Source organism: Hordeum vulgare, chromosome 1H (genome assembly GCF_904849725.1).
Source record: "Hordeum vulgare subsp. vulgare chromosome 1H, MorexV3_pseudomolecules_assembly, whole genome shotgun sequence".
Taxonomy (NCBI): domain Eukaryota; kingdom Viridiplantae; phylum Streptophyta; class Magnoliopsida; order Poales; family Poaceae; genus Hordeum; species Hordeum vulgare.
The window spans coordinates 7,632,622-7,653,790 of record NC_058518.1 but is presented as its reverse complement, the minus strand read 5'-3'; the positions used below and the strand labels follow the sequence as shown (position 1 = coordinate 7,653,790).

Here is a 21,169-nt window from a genome sequence, read left to right as displayed (position 1 = left end):
GTAATTTAAAAATGTACGTTGCATTTGGAAAATGTTCACACATTTCAGGCAGGTAATCCTTCGCTGCATTTCAAAATATTCAAGTATTACAAAAAATAGTGCGTGGCATTTCAAAATATATTTAAATATTACAAAGATATATATATATATGCATGTAATTTAAAAATGTATGTTGCATTTGGAAAATGTTCACACATTTCAGGCAGGTAATCCTTCGCTGCATTTCAAAATATTCAAGTATTACAGAAAATAGTGCGTGGCATTTGAAAATATATTTAAATATTACAAACATATATATATGCATGTAATTTAAAAATGTACGTTGCATTTGGAAAATGTTCACACATTTCAGGCAGGTAATCCTTCGCTGCATTTCAAAATATTCAAGTATTACAGAAAATAGTGCGTGGCATTTCAAAATATATTTAAATATTACAAAGATATATATATATATATATATATATGCATGTAATTTAAAAATGTACGTTGCATTTGGAAAATGTTCACACATTTCAGGCAGGTAATTCTTCGCTGCATTTCAAAATATTCAAGTATTACAGAAAATAGTACATGGCATTTGAAAATATATTTAAATATTACAAAGATATATATATGCATGTAATTTAAAAATGTACGTTGCATTTGGAAAATGTTCACACATTTCAGGCAGGTAATCCTTCGCTGCATTTCAAAATATTCAAGTATTACAGAAAATAGTACGTGGCATTTGAAATTATATTTAAATATTACAAAGATATATATATGCATGTAATTTAAAAATGTACGTTGCATTTGGAAAATGTTCACACATTTCAGGCAGGTAATCCTTCGCTGCATTTCAAAATATTCAAGTATTACAGTAAATAGTACGTGGCATTTGAAAATATATTTATTTTTTGTAAAAATGTATATGTGTGTAATTTTGAAATGTACATTGCATTTGGAAAATGTTCACACATTTAAAAAAATGTTTGGAACATTTAAAAAATGTATACGATGTATTAATTTTTTTGAGGAAACGTTATTTTCTGGTCATGTAATTTCGTCTTTATTTTTTTCCGGTCCGTACTGTATAAATGGGTCTGACTGGGCTAGCCCAGTCTTTTCTGCGCGTCCACCTCGCAGCGCAGCCCAATCCCGATCACATCAACAATTCGGATTTGGTAAACGAACTCAGGGTCTTTTTTAGACAGGGATTGAATAGTTCAGGGTGCAATTGACAAGGAATTCGACGCGAGGGTTCGTTTTGTCGAACCTCTACAAATTCACGGTTTAAAATTGACTTTTTTCCACAAATTTCCATTCTCTTTCCCATAAACTACCAAACTCGTGTGAGTCATGTTGGTAGCCAGATCGGCTGGTGCGCCTAGGCTGCACCGTATTGATTTTTGACGGTTTTTTTTGTAATTAACTGGTCAGTTTTTCTTATTTTTTTGAGACAAACAACTTTTTCCTAATGAAATCGGAGTCCCAAGGCCGAGATAGATGGGCCCGAGAGCCGGACGCCAACGCCGCTCCCCGTCGCCTCACCGGATTCGGCGGCCGCACCGCCGGAGATCCAACGCCGCCGCTGCGGGCGCAACGCGGCGTCGACGATACCGTCCCTGGTTGCCCAATTCAGCCTAGGGTTTCTCTCGGGAGGCGCCGCCCGTTCCGTTTCACATGGCGAACGAGGTTGTTCCCGAGACTCGAATCGCTCCTTGCGTATTATCGATTCCTGTCGTTTTTACAACAGCAAACATTGCCGCTGCTTGCTCTGTTAAGTGCTCATCACACGAGTTCTATCCTTGTTATAGATATACAGTACAATGCAATAAGATTACACTAGATTGGGCGTGGTATCCCATCATTCTCCCTGGATCCGTGTATACAAATCGCTCCCCATGTGCCGCATCCATGATCCGCGGCCCTGTCTGTTCACAAAACAAAAGGTCAAGTGTTGGAAATCTTTGCTCAAATCCTCTCTTGGTGTACAATGCTCTCCCACATAGTCACCACATTAGCAATGCCTAGGGACTGCGCTAATTCAAGGCCCTCCTTATTTCTACATGCTTCCCCGGCCAGTAATGTGATTTAGCCCCCCTTGGCGCATGGTGCACAAAACTGCCCAAATGATATCTAATCACAGTACCACAAGCTGACCCATTGCAGAAAACACAGGAGCAAACACACACTTTATAAGGACATTGGATATGTTTTGTCTATTGCCCTGCAGGATTCACTAGTACTTAATGTCTCGTTGTGCCTTCTGTGAAGGTTGGTTTTGTAAGCAGAAATTCATCAATTGAGCTCCAGCAGAAGATAAGAATTTTCGGTGGCATTTTTAAATTCCATCTCTTTTCCCAGAATGGAGCTCGACCATCCTTAGATGTTCAAGGTTTAGAAGTCATGCCACCCAGTAGACAGTAGTAAGCTGAACGAGCTGTACAAATGCGATTTCCTTCATGTGCCCATGCAACATGCACCGTAGTCCATTAGCTAGAACTTCCTTCGGAAGTTCGTAGATGACATTGGACGGTGACATGGGTCCCAGGTTTGTCAGTGAAAGAGGCACATAAGTGCACACTAGCTTATCCATGTGATCATTAACAATTGTTGGCACAAACTGGGTAACCAAGTCTTGTTCGGTTCTGTTTTGAACTATGAAAGTGTCTAGAAGAAATCCGCCGTATGTTGTGTTTGATTTATTTTTGGTCAGTTATGACATGCCATCAGGTTTACAGATGTTGCCAATTCTGTTTCTTCTTGCTCTGGCTGTCTACAGGGGTTGAAAAGAAAATGTTGCGTTCTTGTCACTAGCTGACAACCATTGAACTTGGGACAGGGATCTCTGTCGTTCCTTACCCTTTTCTCTTGCCAACATATCTTTCGGCTTCTGTATGATTCCTCTATGCACTGATGGAGCTGGCCCGATCGACGCAGTCTGATTTTCACCTAGGTTATGCTGAAGGCACCTTATCTCCTTTTCTGACACCATCAAAGGAGGTGAGGCTCCAGGGTTTCACCGAGGATCATACAACATCAAGTTTACCTTACGTGTCGGTGTCACACAAATTCTGTACATGACCACCCTTCTGCCAAGCCTCAGCTACGATGTCTCTTGAAGCTCTCATATCGTTGCCGCATGTTCTCATACTGGAAATGTTTCTCAGTTTGCTTTCGATCGATTACTATGTCCTCACCAGCAGAGCACATTGAGCGGAGCTAGTCATAGAAATATGTTCCACTCGAGTACCCAGGAAAAGACGTTGAAATTTCTCGCTTCAGTAGGGCTTGGTTGAGGTGCACCTTCACATTACGTGGTGCTTCTTGGACGATAATTCTCGGAAGTATGCTATCTTCCACTCTTCATGCTCATCGCGACCAAATTGCTCATGCTCATGCTCATGACAAAAGCTCCACAGCCATTGCGGGTCTTTGACTCTGGCTGATGATGCATTCGGTGGCGAGAACTACATTTTCCGCGTCTTAGCTTCCATCTCTGACCCTGCCTCATCAGCAGAATCCCCGATGGTCATACACTGTCCATTGGGCACCAGTGCAAGAGCTAGTGCAGGACCACCATCCAACTTTGTCACTTCATCAATCTTCTTCCCTTCCTGCCTTTGGTCCTGTGTTCTTTTACTTCGTATCTGTGTCAATTGACTGACCGGAACCAGAATTAAGTCCTTTGCCACAGGGACTATAGTGCCTGACAAGTGACAACTAGTTTTAAAAGCGACGTAATACCCTCCTTAGCAATTTCTGGCTCACCTCATTTTTCTCTGTATCCAACTATTTGTTCTTTGGCTGGTTTACACCAAGAGATTGATTCCCCGCTTTGCTTGCTCAAGAGGTTGACTGATCAAGTTACCCTTCTTCCTCTTCTCTTCTGGTAGTCTCGGTTTCTTCCCATGAGGGAGGATTCTGTGGCCATCCTTGATCTCAGCTGTAATATCAGTTTTCTAATGCTCTTCAGCGCGTTGTCAGTACATACGTTTTATGGCGGGCAGCCATGGTTTGTAGCTATTTGGTGAAGCTCCCCAGCTCTGTTTATTGACCTGAACAAGATACATCTTATTTGAACCGACTGAATAAGTCAGAAAAGAAAAATATTTCTTCTGGGAATACATTACTAGATGGACATGTTCTGTCTAGTCAGTTTAAATGTTTCACTTGCATTAGACGCCATTCTTGTTTCCTTTTTGTTCATTAGTGGGGTTACATTCAATCTGTACTTTGTATGTTTTAAAGTCCACATAGTGACCAGTTTTTGCGCCTCTTCATTACACATTTCCAAGCTCTCATTTTGTAGGTGTGCATGCGTTCAACTTCTGATCTCATCCAGAGTTGTGAGCGGTTTCAGAAACGTGGCCATGGGTTTGCTGAGGAGGGCACAAGCAAGAAAAAGCTGGCTACTTCACCATCTTCATCTTCTATGGCAGGCAGACAGGTTTGTAGCTGCTTACTCGATGTTGATAGGGGTGCTTTTCGGATGCAGTTCAATTGTTTCACTTGTGCTTGTTTTTATTTGCTTAGTTCTCAGCCAAAGTCTTCTTTTATGTCGTATTACTGCATACATCTCTCAGACCTGTGTTTTGAAGTCCCTAAAAAAGTGATTATAAAATTTCCATGTGTAACATCTCTTCGATTTGTTATTTTATAGGCTTCATTGTCGAGTTCTGATCTCATGTTGAGTTGTGAAGGATTTCAGAAGCATGGCTATGAATTCCCAACAACACATGTCAGCCATCGGTTGCTTTACACCACTGGTGCTGAAAGTTGCCCCAGTGATAATGGCAACGCCACTGCTGCTAAGGACAGCCTTAGCAACAATGTCAACCTAAAAAATGATGACAGTCTTGGAAACGTCCTTGGTTACGATGATTTTCTTCCTCTTGAGGATGATTCCGTTGATACGCTTACACATGATGATGGTACTTCCTCTCCCTCCCTTCCCCACTCTCGTTTACGGGTATGCATGCTAAGGTTTTCTTATTGAAGAATATTATTAGAACTGGCATTCAAGGGCAAATTCTGTTTACTTGTCTGTATCAGGGATAGGAATTGTTCAAAGGGTCAGTCCTATGGAATATATCAAAAGGCTACTATTGAAGAGATCTATGTTGAGTAGCTCTTCTGCTGAGTTAGGTGTCAATGTAGATGTTAATCATGTTGCTCATGTAGGATTAGGAAAGAAAGCCAAACCGAGTCCTAGTAGTATTAGGATTCCTAGTCCTAGTCTATTTCCATAGTCCCTTGTGGACGTGTATAAAAGACACCCTAGGGGTGTTGATTGTAACACCAGAAAAAAGAAAAGCAATACAAAGCAAAGGCTCGACACGGGCCTTTAGCCATCAAATCTATCGATCAGTTTTATTCGTGTCGCTAGTTACGCAAGTTCCTCAAGTAGCCGTCCGAAGCAAGAATCGCGTAGGCACGCCTGTACGGCTGCATACGCACGTTCAAAAGCCAACAATTGGTATCTAGAGCCTCGACGATCTACGATCTACGATGACGGACAGCGACGCTGAGTCGGTCAAGTCCGGCAGCGGCGGTGCCAAGGCGAACAAGAACGGCGACAAGGTGAAGAAGGGCGTCAAGTCAGCAACCAGTGGTGGAGGAACGAGCGGCGCCAACGTCCAGGCGCATCGCAACATCCCCATCCAGTACCCGATGCTCACCGACGCCAACTACGGCGTGTGGGCGGTGAAGATGAAGATTATTCTCCGAACCCTTCGAGTGTGGCAGGCAATCACGGACGACGACGTCAATGACGAGTCTGACGAAGGTGCCATGGCCGCCATAGCCCAGTCTGTGCCGGATTCCGTGCTGATGACATTGGCGGAGTTCGAGACGGCAAGAGAGGCGTGGAACGCACTCAAGGAGATGAGGATCGGAGAAGATCGCGTCACCAAGGCAAGGGCACAAGTGCTGAAGCGCCAATTTCACAAGTTGCAGATGGAGGAAACTGAATCGGTGAACGACTATGCCATGCGTCTTACTACTCTGGTGGGAGAGATCCGCGCGCTTGGTTCAAAGCTCGAGGAGACCGAGATCGTGGAGAAGTTTTTCAGTTCAGTGATTGATAAATTCACGTACATCATCGGCACGCTCGAGCAGCTTTACGACATCGACGACATGACCATAACGGAGGCGATCGGACGCCTGCGGACGTGGGAAGAGAATGCTCGTGGCTGTCGAAAAGGCAAAGGAGGAGGTAGTGACCAACTCATGTACTCGCGCGCAGATTGGGAGGCCCCAAGTAGCAAAGGAAGGCGTGACGGTGGCGAAGGCTCAAGCAACACGAAGGGCGATGGACAAAATGGAAAAGGCAAAGGAAAAGGCAAACCACAAGGTCGTGGTAAGGCGGGCCAATCTAAAGAGCAGAAACCACGGAACTTGGACTTGTCCGAGGTCAAGTGCTATAACTGCAATAAGATGGGTCACTTTGCGAAGGATTGTCCAAAGCCTAACAAGCGGGAGATCAAGGCAAATTTGGCAAAGCAGGAAGACGAAGGTCCAGGTCTTCTGATGGCCGAAGTTTGTGATCTCGCTGAAACGGTGGTTGTGAAACCAAGCCGGAAGGTGCTACTTCATGAGGAAAAAGTGACACCAAAGTTATCCGGTGATCAGAACATGTCGTGGTATCTCGACACAGGTGCCAGTAACCACATGACGGGGTGCAAGGAGAAATTCCTCGAGCTGGAATACGATGTTGAAGGCTCGGTCAAGTTCGGTGATGGTTCAGCTGTGGAGATTTGCGGGCAAGGATCTGTCCTCTTTGAGGGTCTCACAGGCGAACATCGCATACTCACCGGAGTGTACTACATCCCACGGCTGCGCAACAACATCATCTCTATTGGGAAGCTTGACGAGAATGGATGCAAGGTGAATATAGAGAGCGGAGTGATGACGATCTTCGACAACCTCCGAAACGTGCTAGCTCGTGTTAATCGCACACGGAATAGGCTCTATATCCTCAACCTTGATCAATCTCAACCGGAGTGTTGGCTCGCCAAGAGTGATGATGATTCGTGGTTATGGCATGCTAGATTTGGACACGTTAACTTCTACGCCTTGAAGAAGATGTCAAAGATGGAGATGGTATCCGGGATGCCAGTTATCGACCATGTTGATCGAGTATGTGACGGGTGCTTGGTTGGAAAACAGCACCGCAGGCCATTCCCTGCTCAGTCTACCTATCGTGCAAGTGATGCATTCGAGCTGCTCCATGGTGATCTATGTGGCCCTATCACCCCGGCAACTCACGCTGGAAAGAAGTATTTCTTCCTTGTGGTAGACGACTACTCGAGATATATGTGGGTCGTTCTCCTACGGTCTAAAGATGAGGCGTTTGAAGCATTCAAGAAGCTGAAGGCTGCAACGGAGATGGAACACAAGCTGAAGGTTCGCGCTCTACGGACAGATCGCGGAGGAGAGTTTACGTCGAATGAGTTCAACGACTACTGCGAGAAGATTGGCATAAAGAGGTTCCTCACGGCACCTTACACGCCGCAGCAGAATGGGGTCGTTGAAAGGCGCAATCGAACCGTCGTTGACATGGCAAGGAGTTTACTCAAGAGCAAGAACCTGCCGGGCATTTTTTGGGGAGAAGCTGTCTCGACGGCGGTCTATCTTCTCAACCGGGCTCCAACGAAGGCGGTGATCGGCAAGACTCCGTATGAAGCAATTTACGGACGTAAGCCGAATGTGTCTCATCTACGGACGTTCGGGTGCGTGGCACATGTGAAGACGGCGGAGCCACATCTCTCAAAGCTTGCCGATCGTAGCACCAAGATGGTGTTCATCGGATACGAGAGCAGTTCTGGCACCAAGGCATACCGTTTCTACGATCCACAAACCAAGCGTCTACGGATTTCACGCGACGTCGTGTTTGAAGAAAACCAAGCGTGGAATTGGAGCGCTGCAGCCGACGATGCTCCAAACAGTAACATATTTGCAGTTGAATTTCCAACTGATGATGATGCAGGGGAGGATGTCCAGGTGGTTGGCAAGACGCCCAACCAAGGTGACCACAATGGTAGTGATCATCATGGTACCGACACCGACAACGACGCGCATAGGTCGCAAGGAGATAACGACAACGCCGCGCACGACACAGGCGGAGATCTCGACGACAACATCGACAACGAGGCGCATAGTGACGACGACAATCAAGATGATGGTCACGGTCACGACGACTACGCCGACGACACGGATGTCGATGACACACCAGGGTCTCAACCGTCTTCCTCAAGTGCATCAACACCGACACAATTTGTGTCGCCTCCTTCGCAAGCCACAACGGACTCCTCAGGGCCTCGTCGCTACAAGACCCTCAAGAAAGTCTACAAGTACACAAAGCCAGTTACGCTTGAGTACTCCGGACTATGTCTGTTCGGAGTTGAGGAGCCGGCGAACTTCGTAGAGGCGAGCAAAAGTCCTAGCTGGACGCACGCCATGGATGAGGAGATGAAGGCAATTGAGAGCAATGGCACGTGGACTTTGGTAACCCGACCTCCAAACCAAAAGACGATAGGTTTGAAGTGGGTTTACAAGTTAAAGGACACGGAGGGTGCCATTGTGAAGTACAAGGCAAGACTCGTTGCAAAGGGCTACGTACAACGTCAAGGAGTTGACTATGATGAGGTGTTTGCACCGGTTGCTCGAATCGAGACGGTGAGAGTGCTCCTAGCTTTGGCAGCACAAGAGGATTGGAAGGTTCATCATATGGATGTTAAATCCGCTTTCCTCAACGGCGATCTCACAGAAGAAGTGTACGTGGAACAACCCCTCGGCTACGAGAAGAAAGGCGAAGAAGGGAAAGTTTACAAGCTCAAGAAGGCACTTTACGGGTTGAAGCAAGCGCCAAGAGCTTGGAACTCAAAGTTAGACCGAAGTCTGGTCTCGCTCGGGTTCAAGAGATGTCCCCTCGAGCACGCAGTCTATACAAAGAACTCCAAAGGCTCAAACCTGCTAGTTGGAGTTTATGTCGATGATCTGATTATCACCGGAGATAGCGTACAAGAAATTGAACGTTTCAAGGCGCAAATGAAGAACAAGTTTAGCATGAGTGATCTGGGATTACTCAGCTATTACTTGGGCATCGAAGTGAAGCAAAGCTCTGGAGAGATTTCCCTATGTCAATCGGCTTACGCGGTCAAGTTATTGGACAAGTGTGGCATGTCAGATTGCTACGCGACACAAGTTCCAATGGACCAACGTCACAAGTTGAGCAAGCGTAGCTCAAATCCACCGGTGGACACCACAATGTATCGAAGCGTTGTGGGCAGCCTAAGATATTTGGTGCATACCCGACCTGACTTGGCTTATTCAGTCGGGATCGTGAGTCGTTTCATGGAGAATCCGACAACCGAGCACATGAGCGCGGTCAATCAAATCTTGCGCTATGTGAAAGGCACCATTAATCTTGGTTGCACGTATAGAAAGGGAAAGGAAGGATTGGTCCTTCGTGGATATTCAGATAGCGACATGGCAGGTGATGTTGATGACCGAAAGAGCACAACGGGCATGGTTTTCTACCTTGGCCCGAATCCGATTAGCTGGAATTCTCAGAAGCAAAAGGTGGTGGCACTGTCTTCATGCGAGGCAGAATACATAGCGGCAAGCACGGCGGCTTGTCAAGCAGTGTGGCTGAGAAGACTCCTAGCTATTCTTGCAAAGCGGGAGGTGCAGAAGGTGTCACTGAAGATCGATAACCAAGCTGCAATCTCGTTGTGCAAAAATCCGGTTCATCACGAAAGGAGCAAGCACATAGATACCCGGTTCCACCATATCCGGGAGTGCATTGAAGAAGGGTTGATCGAGGTTCAACATGTGAACACGAAAGACCAACTTGCCGATATTTTCACCAAGTCCCTCGGTCGACAGAAGTTCATCGAGATGAGGAGGAAAGTCGGAGTGCAAGAAGTGAAGTCAAGCAACAAGATTAAGGAGGTGAATGTAGATGTTAATCATGTTGCTCATGTAGGATTAGGAAAGAAAGCCAAACCGAGTCCTAGTAGTATTAGGATTCCTAGTCCTAGTCTATTTCCATAGTCCCTTGTGGACGTGTATAAAAGACACCCTAGGGGTGTTGATTGTAACACCAGAAAAAAGAAAAGCAATACAAAGCAAAGGCTCGACACGGGCCTTTAGCCATCAAATCTATCGATCAGTTTTATTCGTGTCGCTAGTTACGCAAGTTCCGTCAAGTAGCCGGCCGAAGCAAGAATCGCGTAGGCACGCCTGTACGGCTGCATACGCACGTTCAAAAGCCAACAGTCAATACGAAGTTAAGTATGATTCCAGAATCTTCGAGAGATCTTAGGCATAGTGGTGATCTTTGTTGGCACGGGTATTATCACATGAGTGAAGTATCTCAGAGTAAGCAACTTTTTTCTTACCCTTTGTCTATTCACTTTATTTGCAGACACGTACTTATATACTGAATACATATCCTTTTGTAGCTGTTTTGCCACCAAAGCGATATACTCGGTGTGAACCTTTGACTGCGGTGCGGTGCTTTCACGAGCCACAGGCTATGCTCCAGGTTTTTTCTATCAAGCTGAAGGCATATCTCCAAGATATAGACAGTTCAGTCGAGGTCTATGGTTTTGTTGCAATCAGGGATGGTGAGGATTATCACCGAAATTATCTTTTCAACCGACCCCGAACTGACCCACTGACCATCAACACGGTAATTACTTACGCCTTAAATTTTGTTTGATACTTTTGTAGTAAATGTGCTATAATGCCCTTCTGTAGTGTCCAGTCAAGTTTTTGCAGCTTTACTTCTATTTCTGTATGGACATGTTTACATTAGAGTAAAATGCACAATAGGTCCTAAAACTATTTAAGGGGTATGAAGCTAGTCCTGATACTATCCTGCAAAAAAAGCTAGTCCTGATACTATGAAAATACATATCTACTTCCTCCTTTCCTTAATGTCTTTTTAGAGATCTTAATATGAACTACATCCGGAGCAAAATATGTCTATATACATCCGTATGTAGTCCATATTTGAACTCTCTAAAATGACTTATATTTAGGAACATAGGCAGTAGATCCTAGAAGTTTGCTAAGTGTGTCACCTGCAGTCTATCTGTGCTGCATCAGCTTTGACCTGCATAAGTGTTTGGTTGACCACTGCCATGTGGCAACTTCTTGCGCAAAACCCCTGGAAAGGTCCTCTCTTCAAATTTTATTGCCCCTCATCTTTGCACGCATCCTCTATTCCTCTCTCTTGCCCTCCTCTCCACCTATGCCGATGTCGTCTAGCCATCAATCTAGCCAAAGCACTTGCAATCCTCGTACATAGGCTACTAGGAAGACAAAAACAAGACAAAGAAACATGGAAGCAAAAGAGGAATCGCATGTGGAGGCGGAGCTATAGCAGCGGCGCCATAAAGTTGACCAATGGGAAATAACAAGGGGGCAGAGAGGAAGGCGTATGTGTTTGGTTGCATTCCCTACCTAGCATGACTGTTCCCACCTAAGTCATGGTCAGTATAAACATGCCGAGTAGATGCATTTGCTGTTGTTTGATAGTAATGTATGTGTTGATACATGCTGAGGTGAGACTTTGTTTGGTAGGCTGCACCTGAACATACATGTTGGATTGAGACTGTGTTTGGTATGCTGCACGTCAAACATACTACTCCTGTTTATCTGTTCTTATCTTCATAGCTAGGGTTTCTATAGAAATTCCCCATTCATAGCGGGTGCTCCACATCGGGATTAAAATTCCTTGTCGATTCCCAGCGGGATCTAACAGGGTGGAACGGCGATTCGCGGCTCCGGGCTCCTTCGTGGTGGATGATTCTTGGGATCTTGGAGTGGTTTACGCGGAGGCGGCGCGGCCGGTGGTGAGCAGGGAGGCGGCGTGGCCGGGGGCGAGCAGGGAGGCGGCGACCGGGGGAGAGCAGGGGGGCGGCGGCCGGGGGAGAGCAGGGCGGCGGCGCGTCGCGGGAGCCTGCGTTGCGGGAGCAGAGAGAGGAATGAGAGGTTGGGGTTAGGTTTTGCGAGGGATTGGAAGGGTCGTTCGGGCCTGGTGGGTCGAGGAGGGAACAGGTGGGATGGGCCTCAAGAGCCATGCTGAGCAGCGAACGGCTGATCGTTCGCTCGGGAGCCATGCTACGGGCCCTTTTTGCATGAGATGAACCATGCTGAGTAGAGCTCATACACCCTACCAAGCAGACAAAAAATGGGTTGAGAAGGGAACTGCTGCCCTCATGCACCCTTGGTGCAGGCTACCAAACACACCCTGGACTAATCGAGCTAGAGCTCACCAATGGCGGAGGTGGAGGGCAGCGGCTTGACTTCTGATGTCGGGGACAAACATTCTAATTGAAGCGTTGTGGTACTTGGGACAACAAGTCTGTGGTGGGGATGTGTCCGACACATTGTGGTGCTCTTCTACTTGGGTGGAACCGGGTCAGCATGCTCCGGTGATTGCCGGCGGCAGCAACGATAAACACAGCAGCGGCGCAGCTTGTGGTCGTAGCGATTCCGAAGAGCATTGCCGTGGCGTCGTCTGCTGCGGAGATGATGGGGAGGACGGACGGAAGCTCTTGTTAGTAGTGTTCTATTGTGTTTGCGTATGACATGACGTGCCCACCCAAACTCAGGAGTTGCAGCGACAAAACCCAAACACGAGAGTTGCAGCGACAGAATGGTCGTAAATGGCAAGAACAAGAGGAGCTGCAGAACCTGGTTCTGCCATGATGAGGAAGTAGATATAGGACACGATGTGGAACATACAGGGCGCGAGCACATGAGCACGACTGTATCGCTGCCAATTCTGCGTTTGTGACGCATTCACCGATGGCCTGTGGCCATTTGAGGTGGAGGGGAAGGCAAGGGAGAGAATGTTTGTGAAACGAAGGGACCACAAAATTTGGAGGGGATTTTGGAAAGGGGGGGGGGGGCAAAATATTGCCACACGTGCAACTCAAAGCTGATACAATGCGGATAGGACTGCAGGTGGCACGCCTAGCAAACTTTTAGGACCTAGAAGTGCATAGTATTAGGACTAACAAGAGGAACCCCTCAAATAGTTTTAGGTCTTGTTGTGTATTTTACTCTTTTACGTAATATAAGTAAATTTGTATGCTTGTCTTGCATATAATGCTTATATATTCATTAATCATTGTTCAAGATTAGCATAACAATTGACAGTAAAGTTAGAACTTGTGAGCGTATCTAACTTAGAAATGCGTACTATTCACTTCGTTTGGCTTTGAAAAGCCCTCAAATGTGAATGCATCACAGCACACTTACTTGGTAAGCTTAATTTAGATGACATGATAAATAAAATTAAGCGCGTGTAGATTATTTTTAAGACATTCATGCTGATTTGTTCTGAAAAGTTCCATCTCATTTTACGCCTCAACGAACTTGGCTATATACAACATCTCTGATATTTTGCCATCAAGAAAAGATTTTGACATGCTATTTCTTTTCCTGTCGAAATTCAGACCAGCGACTACCTGCCTTTGATGAGTCCGATAAGAGGCATGTCCATGACATTTGAATGCTTGATCGAAGTTGATATCAGAATAAAGGGAGATATAGAAGATGTCACTCTAGTCGATGGGTGTTCTGATCTTATCGAGAGTCATTGTCTGTATGACACAGAAATTGAGTGCACAATGGATGATACAAATGGCGCGGCCATATTCGATTTTACCATCTTTCGTAGAGCGCTTGAGGCGACGATAGAGTTGAATTTCGTGAGGGTGCCTACAGGAGGCATGGAGGTGAAGATGTGTGGATACATCGCGATTTCGAAGAGCCTTTATGACTTCATGGGGGAGCAGCGTGAGTGTGATCGGTTCGTTACCTCTGCTGGGAAACATCCACAATACTTCATAGCAGCTGTGCCGTTTGAAGATACACTGTTTGTTGACTTCATGGAGGGGAAGCTGCCGATCCCTTTCAAGGCAGCGGTTCATGGCAGCCAAGAGAGAGAATACCATTTCAGCAACGGTGCCGTGGTGTCGCTGACGGTTTCTTGGTCGTCGACCTATTACTGAACCTAGCAAGATATATAGGTATGCAGTGAACTACCTGCCACCTGTTAGATTTTTCATGTAACATGATAGACTGTGAACTATGTTTATGTTGCTCTGTGCGACACACATCCACTTGTTGCAGTTCTCTTATCGAGCAAAACTATATGCTTTGCACAGTTTGAGCACCACCTCAAACACACATATGGCAATAATTTGCTTGCTAATTTTTTGTTGTTGTTTTAAGTATAATGGATGGCCATAAGATTGAAATGCATATGCGAACAAGACCAGTAGTTGTATGGAAAAGCTAAATAGTACTACATCCATAAGGATGATCATCATATTCTAAGTTCCTATAGCTTGTGCTGTAAATATACTCCCTCTATACCTAAATACTTGTAGTTGAAAAGAACTAGACTAGTTTTCCCCAACTACAAGTATTTAGGTACAGAGGGTGTACTTACTTAACTAATCTCCAATATAAATGTTCCTTCATAGAGTACTGTTGACAAACATCACCGCACTATTCATGAAAATAATATACCCTTTGTTTCCTTGAAATATTGTATATTGTAAGAGTAGTCGAATTATTTGGGTGAACGGGCAGCCATGCATGGGCTTTTGGTCAATGATTGTGAAAGGAGTGCCAAGCTTATGTATTCAAACACTTGAGCCTTCACCAGGTCAAGTATCAAGAGGAGAGAGAAGATATTCTGAAAACCAAAAAACAATGACAAGATGCTCGAACTGGGCCGTACCCACCATCCGTTGCGAACCCAATGCCGTACTAAAATGAACAACTACAGAGGTTGAGAGAGAGTTGCGGTGCTAAAATGAACAGCCAGCGAAGAATGAAGATAGAGGGAAGGAGGCCGGCCGGAGGGAGGGTGAGAACATATTCGCATAGCATATATAGTAATCTCAAGCAGCAAGAGAACAACATTGCAGAGTGCAGATGTTTCCTTCCACGATTTGCCCACCCCCATTGCCATACTTAATATCTAACAATTAGTCGAGAGAGGGAGAGATAACCATTTGTATTGAGTCATTGACATTAGCTAGTAGCATTGACAGTACATGGTTCCTTCCAGAGTTTGCCCACCCATTGCCATACTTAAATGGGCAACTAGGGAGGAACCCATCATTAGTATATTGATCTTATCCTTCCATTCATCATAAGGCCAAACGTTAGCAAAGAGAAGGAGTCCACCATTACCAAGCCAGCAAGGAAGGAGAGGCAGGGAAGGGAGGTGCTGGTCAAGGAGGAAGCAACCAGACCAGATCAAGGGAGCACTTGGTTTTGTAGCAGGCAACATCAAGCCAATCAAGACAGGAGCAAGCTAATTAACCCCAAGAACCACAGCTTAATTTCCTCAAGGTAAAGAGTGCATCATCCCACACTGTCAATTAGTTCAAGCAGTAGACACCATGCTGGACACATGTTTTTCAGGAGAATCACGTCTTATAGCAAGACTTGAAACTTGCACCAACTATGCCTAGGCCTTTCCCTGGCTGTCGGCGTACATCTATCTATGCCGGCGGGGACCATCAGCGTAGATAAAGCCGTCGGCAACGGTGGTTATTCCGGTAGTGTGCATACTTTTTTTTAATCCTTTTGCCGTCAAAAATTGTGCGCTTTGCTTAGCACCATTGGGAACTTGGGACTGGAATTAGACCCTTGGTCTCTTTTATATTTTCCTACTAATACTAAGCAGCAACTTTTCCCGGAATGCGTGTTAGGGTAAATTAATTTGGATAGCAAGAGTGCAGTGCATATGCTCATCTTCAAGTGCATCAGTAAATCACAACAATGCATGGTCGGAATTGTGCTACGAACTGAACACTAAGTGAATCGACTTAGCAAATCTGGCCTCCTAAACGTCGTGTTTGTTTTTAGCCCTTATTTTACAGCCATAGTCTGCATTTTTCTACTTATATATCAGATCATTTTCATGTGATTGGTGGAGATGAAGAGAGAGAAAGAAAGAGAAGAGAAAAAAGGTGGTCCGGGATGCGACACTTCGTAATGACAGACGCATCCGGGCATAACCGCGAGCCCTCATATCCTTCTTACATTTGATTTTAATACGAGGGTTCGTCAACAGTCCTGACATATAGCGATAATATAAGGGATCTAATTGAATCATTTGTTCGTCCTCCCTTCTTTCTCCCTACGTTTGAGGACGATTTGAGAATGTCGGCTGTAGATGCTCTAACTGGGGTAGCAAACTTAGCGGGCGATGGTGTTCACACTAGCCAATCTATAGACGGTGTCCAAGCAGTGGCGACGTTGTCGACCCACACAACCAGCACGACGGATCGACGGTAGAGAAGCCCATGTGACACCACCACGGATAGGACCTCCAATCCAAAAGCCAGAGCTTAAAATCAAGTTTAATTACCAACAAGTTCATTATAGGGAGAAAGAGAATTAGAATATTATATGGGAATTAATTACTAGCAGCGTCAATTTGTAATTAGTTATCACTGCAACATGTGGATGCATGAAAGTCTTTAGCCTTTGGGTGCAGTCGTTAGAAAAGCGGTTGCATGGGCTTTGTTCCGCCAATTTGGCTCACGAGTCATATTTTCTTGTAAAAAATTTGGTACTCGATGACTTGAGTATATTTTATATTTGGACTGTGATAATGTTCAAACCTTCGGTTTATAGGGATAGATTCGAAAGGTAATTCCCACCATCGTTAAACCCATTTGCTCGATTTACTCAAACGAGCATGCATGCGAGACAGCCAGCCACAGTAACTTTGCATGCAAGAGATGAGAGAGAGCACACCGGCTGAATTTTTAAACAAGCATGCATATAACAACAAAATTGATGTCAGCAAAAGATTACACCAAGATTTAATATTTAAAATGTTTTGTAGCTTAAACCGTTGGTCCGATTGAAAAACCGTTTGCACGTAAAAATTCGGCACGATGAGAGCTTCGAAACTACATCCCATATTGATATGTTTCGACAAAATTTTTCTGGTCAAAAATTATCACACCTAGGCCAAGTAAGTTATTACATATGTTATTTGTATACTACCATGCGATTTACACATAAGTTATAAGGGTATGTCTTTTTGGAAAGAAATATTCGGGTCAAAAGTTACCGTGGTGTTTGTACGGGAGTTATCATCATGCTATTTACACATAAATCTACCAAGGGTATTTTTGTTTAAAAGAACTCTCTTGGATAAAAAAATATCGCGGTGTTTGTATGTGAGTTATCAGCCCTATTGTGCATATATTATCATGTAATTTAGACATAAATTACTGGGTATATATTTTTCAACAGTTTTCCCCGAGTCAAAAAAGATACCATGGTGATTGTATGTGAGTTTTCACCTCTATTATGCGTATATTATCATGCTATTTATACATAAGAGGTATATTTTTCAACAAACATTCGCCGGGTCAAAGTTACCGCGGTGTTTGTGCGTGACTTACCATGCATGCGGTTCGTATATTATCATCCTATTTACACATTAGTTATCAAATGTATGTTTTCAAGCAACTTCTCCCCATCGGATCAAAGTTACCATGCTGTTTGAACTATTTTTTTTGCCCCGGTTAAGTCAGGTCTGCGATTCATATATTACCATGATAGTTACATAGAAGTTATCATGGCATGTACGTGAGGTGCATGTATTACAAAGCTATTTCCACAGAAGATACCCGTGGTAACTTTTTAATTTTTATGGGCAAAAGTTACAACGGGTGTTTTTATGTGAGTTACTAGGTATACGATGCGTAAATTATCATGCCATTTCCACAAAAGTTATTGAGGTATGGTTTCAACACCTATTTTTTGGGTCAAAAATTACCACGATGTTTATGTGTTATCAGACGGGCAATGTGTATATCATCATGATATTTAGATAAAATTAAATACGGTATATTTTTAACAACCTTTTATCAAAAAAAAATACATTAAAAGATTTTGGGGGCATGTTTTAAAAAAAATCCCGGGTCAAAGGGTATTGCAGTGTTTGTGAGTGCGTTATCAGCTCTATGGTGCTTGTGTTACCATGATATTTACACAAACGTTACCGACTGTAATGTTTTCAACGACTTTTTTTGACACGACCCCCTCTCCTCTATTTAAGAACAGATGGGGTACAACCGAAGTATCGACAAGAAATAAATGAATCAAAAACATGAAAAATAAAGTGCTCACACTCGATCCTGTACATTGATAGCTGAACGAAAAACAGCTATGCTTGCCCATGAAGGATGTAGCCAAAAGGCTATGTATCAACGGTAAAAAAAAAAAAGCTAGGCATCAACGGTAAAGAACTTCCCACGCATCATAACTAACTTGCTTTATTTTCTAAAGTATGTTCTTATTAAGAGGTCAAATAGCAAATATCCGACGACAACAAGATCTTTCGGATCTGATGCATAAAGCAGAAAGTTTGGAAATTACAAATGTTGTTTATATATAAGATTGTGAGCATTGTACGAGACACTGCGATTATCCTTTCTGAAAAAGGAATAATAATAATTAGCAATGGCAAAAATGTCACGAGTTACATACACACGACTTCAAATGTTTTCTCACTGTGCATGCATACAAACAGCATCAATTTGTTTTTGAATTGGTAGTAATCTATATGTGCAAAATAATTCTTATATTCTGTCGAACTTGAACTAAATTATACAACTAAGTGTTTCCAACAGGCCGCCTCATAGAGTCTCTTCTGCAATGGAGGAGAGTCTGGTAAAACTATTTCATAAGAGGGAAATCCATCTGCTTGTGCTCCTCAGCTTCACACTCCAAATGCTCCTCCTCTTTACCGGTAGCCTTCGGCGGCGGAGCACAAACATATTCATTAGGGTTTCTATTTGGATGGGTTATTTGGCAGCAGACTTGGCAGCTGTTTATGCTCTCGGCTACCTCTCACAACATGACGATCTCAACATTGTTGGGCAGAGTACCCAACCACTTGCTTTCTTTTGGGCGCCCTTCCTCCTCATCCATCTTGGTGGGCAGGACACCATTACTGCTTTTTCCATGGAGGACAACAATTTGTGGTTGAGGCATTTGCTGAATTTAGTGGGGCAAGTAGTCCTAGCTGTGTATGTTTTCCAGAAGTCGCTTGGAAGACACGGCATGGAAATTCTAGTTTCGGGTGTCTTTGTGTTCATTGCTGGAGTCATCAAGTATGGAAAAAGGATATGGTCTCTCAAGCGTGGGAGCACTAAAAGCCTCGAGAGCTCCAATGGACATCAGTACAAGCAACGGCTACCGAATTTAAATGATTTGGATTGTGAATATTCTAAGATAGTTTTGGATGGTCTACGCTCAATGCCAAATGTCCACAACATCTTTGCAGCACGCGACCCTTTTTCTAGTAATCCAGATGATAGCAGCTCCCCAGGTGTCACCAAAAGAATGCTCAAGCTGGTGGAGCTTGAGCTTGGACTAATGTACGATGATCTATACACGAAGGCTCTTGTGCTCAGAACAAGGATAGGTATCATACTTCGATGCATCTCTCATATATCTGTAGTGGTTGCCTTTGCACTCTTCCTTGCAAGCGACAAACAGAGGTACAGTCGGGCTGACACTGTGGTGACCTATACACTTTTCTTCGGGGGCATTTTCCTAGATCTTGTTGCAATGTTTATTTTCATGATGTCACCGTGGACTTGGGCGTGGTTGAAGGCTCGGAAGTGCCACTTGCTTGCAAGCATGTCCTGGTTTCTTTTTTCCAGTGATATTGGATGGCCAGAGCGAAAGCCACTTTGGTCAAATTCCATGGGACAGTACAACTTCCTGAGCTGGGTTTCCGACAAAGACGAGGCAAGAACATGCAATCAGCGAGTGATGGCTGTGGTCCGAAGATTGGCTAAACTATTTGGTGCCGGGAAGAAAAAGATATTTTGGATGAGCAAGATGTTGGACACTGAGTACGTGAAGGCTGATGAGAAGACCATGGAGGTTGTGGTCAAGGGGATTAACAGCTTACGTGACGAAGTCTTCAACGGGGGCCGAGCGTGGCCGAACCTTGGTCCCCTTCTGAAGAAGATACGGATTTATATCGTTGCGGATTTCGGTGTTGCTATTGTGGTGATGCATATGTTCACGATGGCAACCTTGAATTCTGCTGCTGCTGTAGCAGCTGGTGGAGGAGATGCAGATGATGATGATGATGATATGGTGCAGGTATGCCGGAAACTGTGCAACTACATGATGTACCTTTTTGTGAACCTACCTGCCATGCTGCCGCTCAATGCCAGCTCCGAAGCTACACTGATTGAGTTGGCTCAGTCCAGAGGGGAATTATCCGGGATCCAACCAAGCAACTTAACCCTGGAGAAACTATATAAGGTCATACGACATGAGGACGATCAGCCAAGAAGAGGAACATTAGAGGAATTATATAGCATTATACTGGATGAGGAAGTCGAGCCAAGCAAGGAAACGCTGGAAGAGATGGCAGACATGTGGGTGAGGCTTCTCGTCATCGCCGCCGGCAGGTCCAGGGGCGAGCTGCAGGCGGCCCAGCTGGCCAGCGGTGGAGAGCTCATCACCTTCGTCTGGTTGCTCATGGCCAGGGAAGGGCTCGGGGAATCCGAGAGAACCAGGGTCCGGATGACCTCCACCATATCATCTACTGACTCTGCTGGCTGTGGAACTGAATTGAAGGAAATCTACGCCTACTATTTCCCTCATTAACGGCCCAAAGCTTTGTGTCTCGTGTGCCAAATTTGTATCATGCTTTGATTTGTATGTGTTGTACACGATCAAACAACCTGTTCCGTTCTTTTTCTCTAATTTTACTTTCAGACATGCGTTTTGTCTTTAGTCTGTTTATTAATAAGCTAGCTAGATAAATATGAAAAACGTTTAGAATCAACCGGCTGATTTCTGATTTCTCTAGAAATCAGCCGGGTCTTCCGCACGCCACGGGTCATGACCCACACATCATGCGAGACACCCATGCTGCCTCTCTTATCCCTTTCTTTCTTTTATTGCCAACATTATCTCTTTACCTGAGCCAGATCCCATTCTACTTCGTCTTCTACCTTCATCTCCATGCTTCGTCTGTCCTCATGGCCCTGGTTCTCATCGGAGCAGCCCGCGGGGCGGCTTTTGCAGCATCTGGTGACGAGCTCACACTCCACATACCCATACTCCTTTGGCCCGCCACACTCTAGCA

The 21,169-nt window shown here is 44.7% G+C and overlaps 2 protein-coding genes across 3 annotated transcripts; both read left to right on the top strand.

Annotated features, from left to right (window-relative positions):
• The first annotated feature begins 1,498 nt into the window (after positions 1–1,498).
• Positions 1,499–14,179, top strand: LOC123404175. Its single transcript, XM_045098094.1, has 7 exons — positions 1,499–1,674; positions 4,295–4,432; positions 4,646–4,916; positions 5,038–5,144; positions 10,278–10,368; positions 10,452–10,681; positions 13,461–14,179. The coding sequence occupies exons 1-7, from the start codon at positions 1,663–1,665 to the stop codon at positions 14,016–14,018; spliced, it is 1,407 nt and encodes a 468-aa protein (XP_044954029.1). The 5' UTR covers positions 1,499–1,662; the 3' UTR covers positions 14,019–14,179.
• Positions 14,180–15,033: 854 nt separating this feature from the next.
• Positions 15,034–20,795, top strand: LOC123437517. 2 transcript variants are annotated; one of them, XR_006628848.1, is made up of 2 exons: positions 15,034–15,375; positions 15,448–18,135. XR_006628848.1 is itself a non-coding variant. In XM_045115719.1 (2 exons), the coding sequence occupies exon 2, from the start codon at positions 18,709–18,711 to the stop codon at positions 20,683–20,685; it is 1,977 nt and encodes a 658-aa protein (XP_044971654.1). In that variant the 5' UTR covers positions 15,054–15,375; positions 18,684–18,708; the 3' UTR covers positions 20,686–20,795. The 2 variants fall into 2 exon arrangements, 1 of the variants encoding a protein (XP_044971654.1); XM_045115719.1 differs by lacking the exon at positions 15,448–18,135 and adding an exon at positions 18,684–20,795 and having other exon boundaries at positions 15,054–15,375.
• Positions 20,796–21,169: the final 374 nt, after the last annotated feature.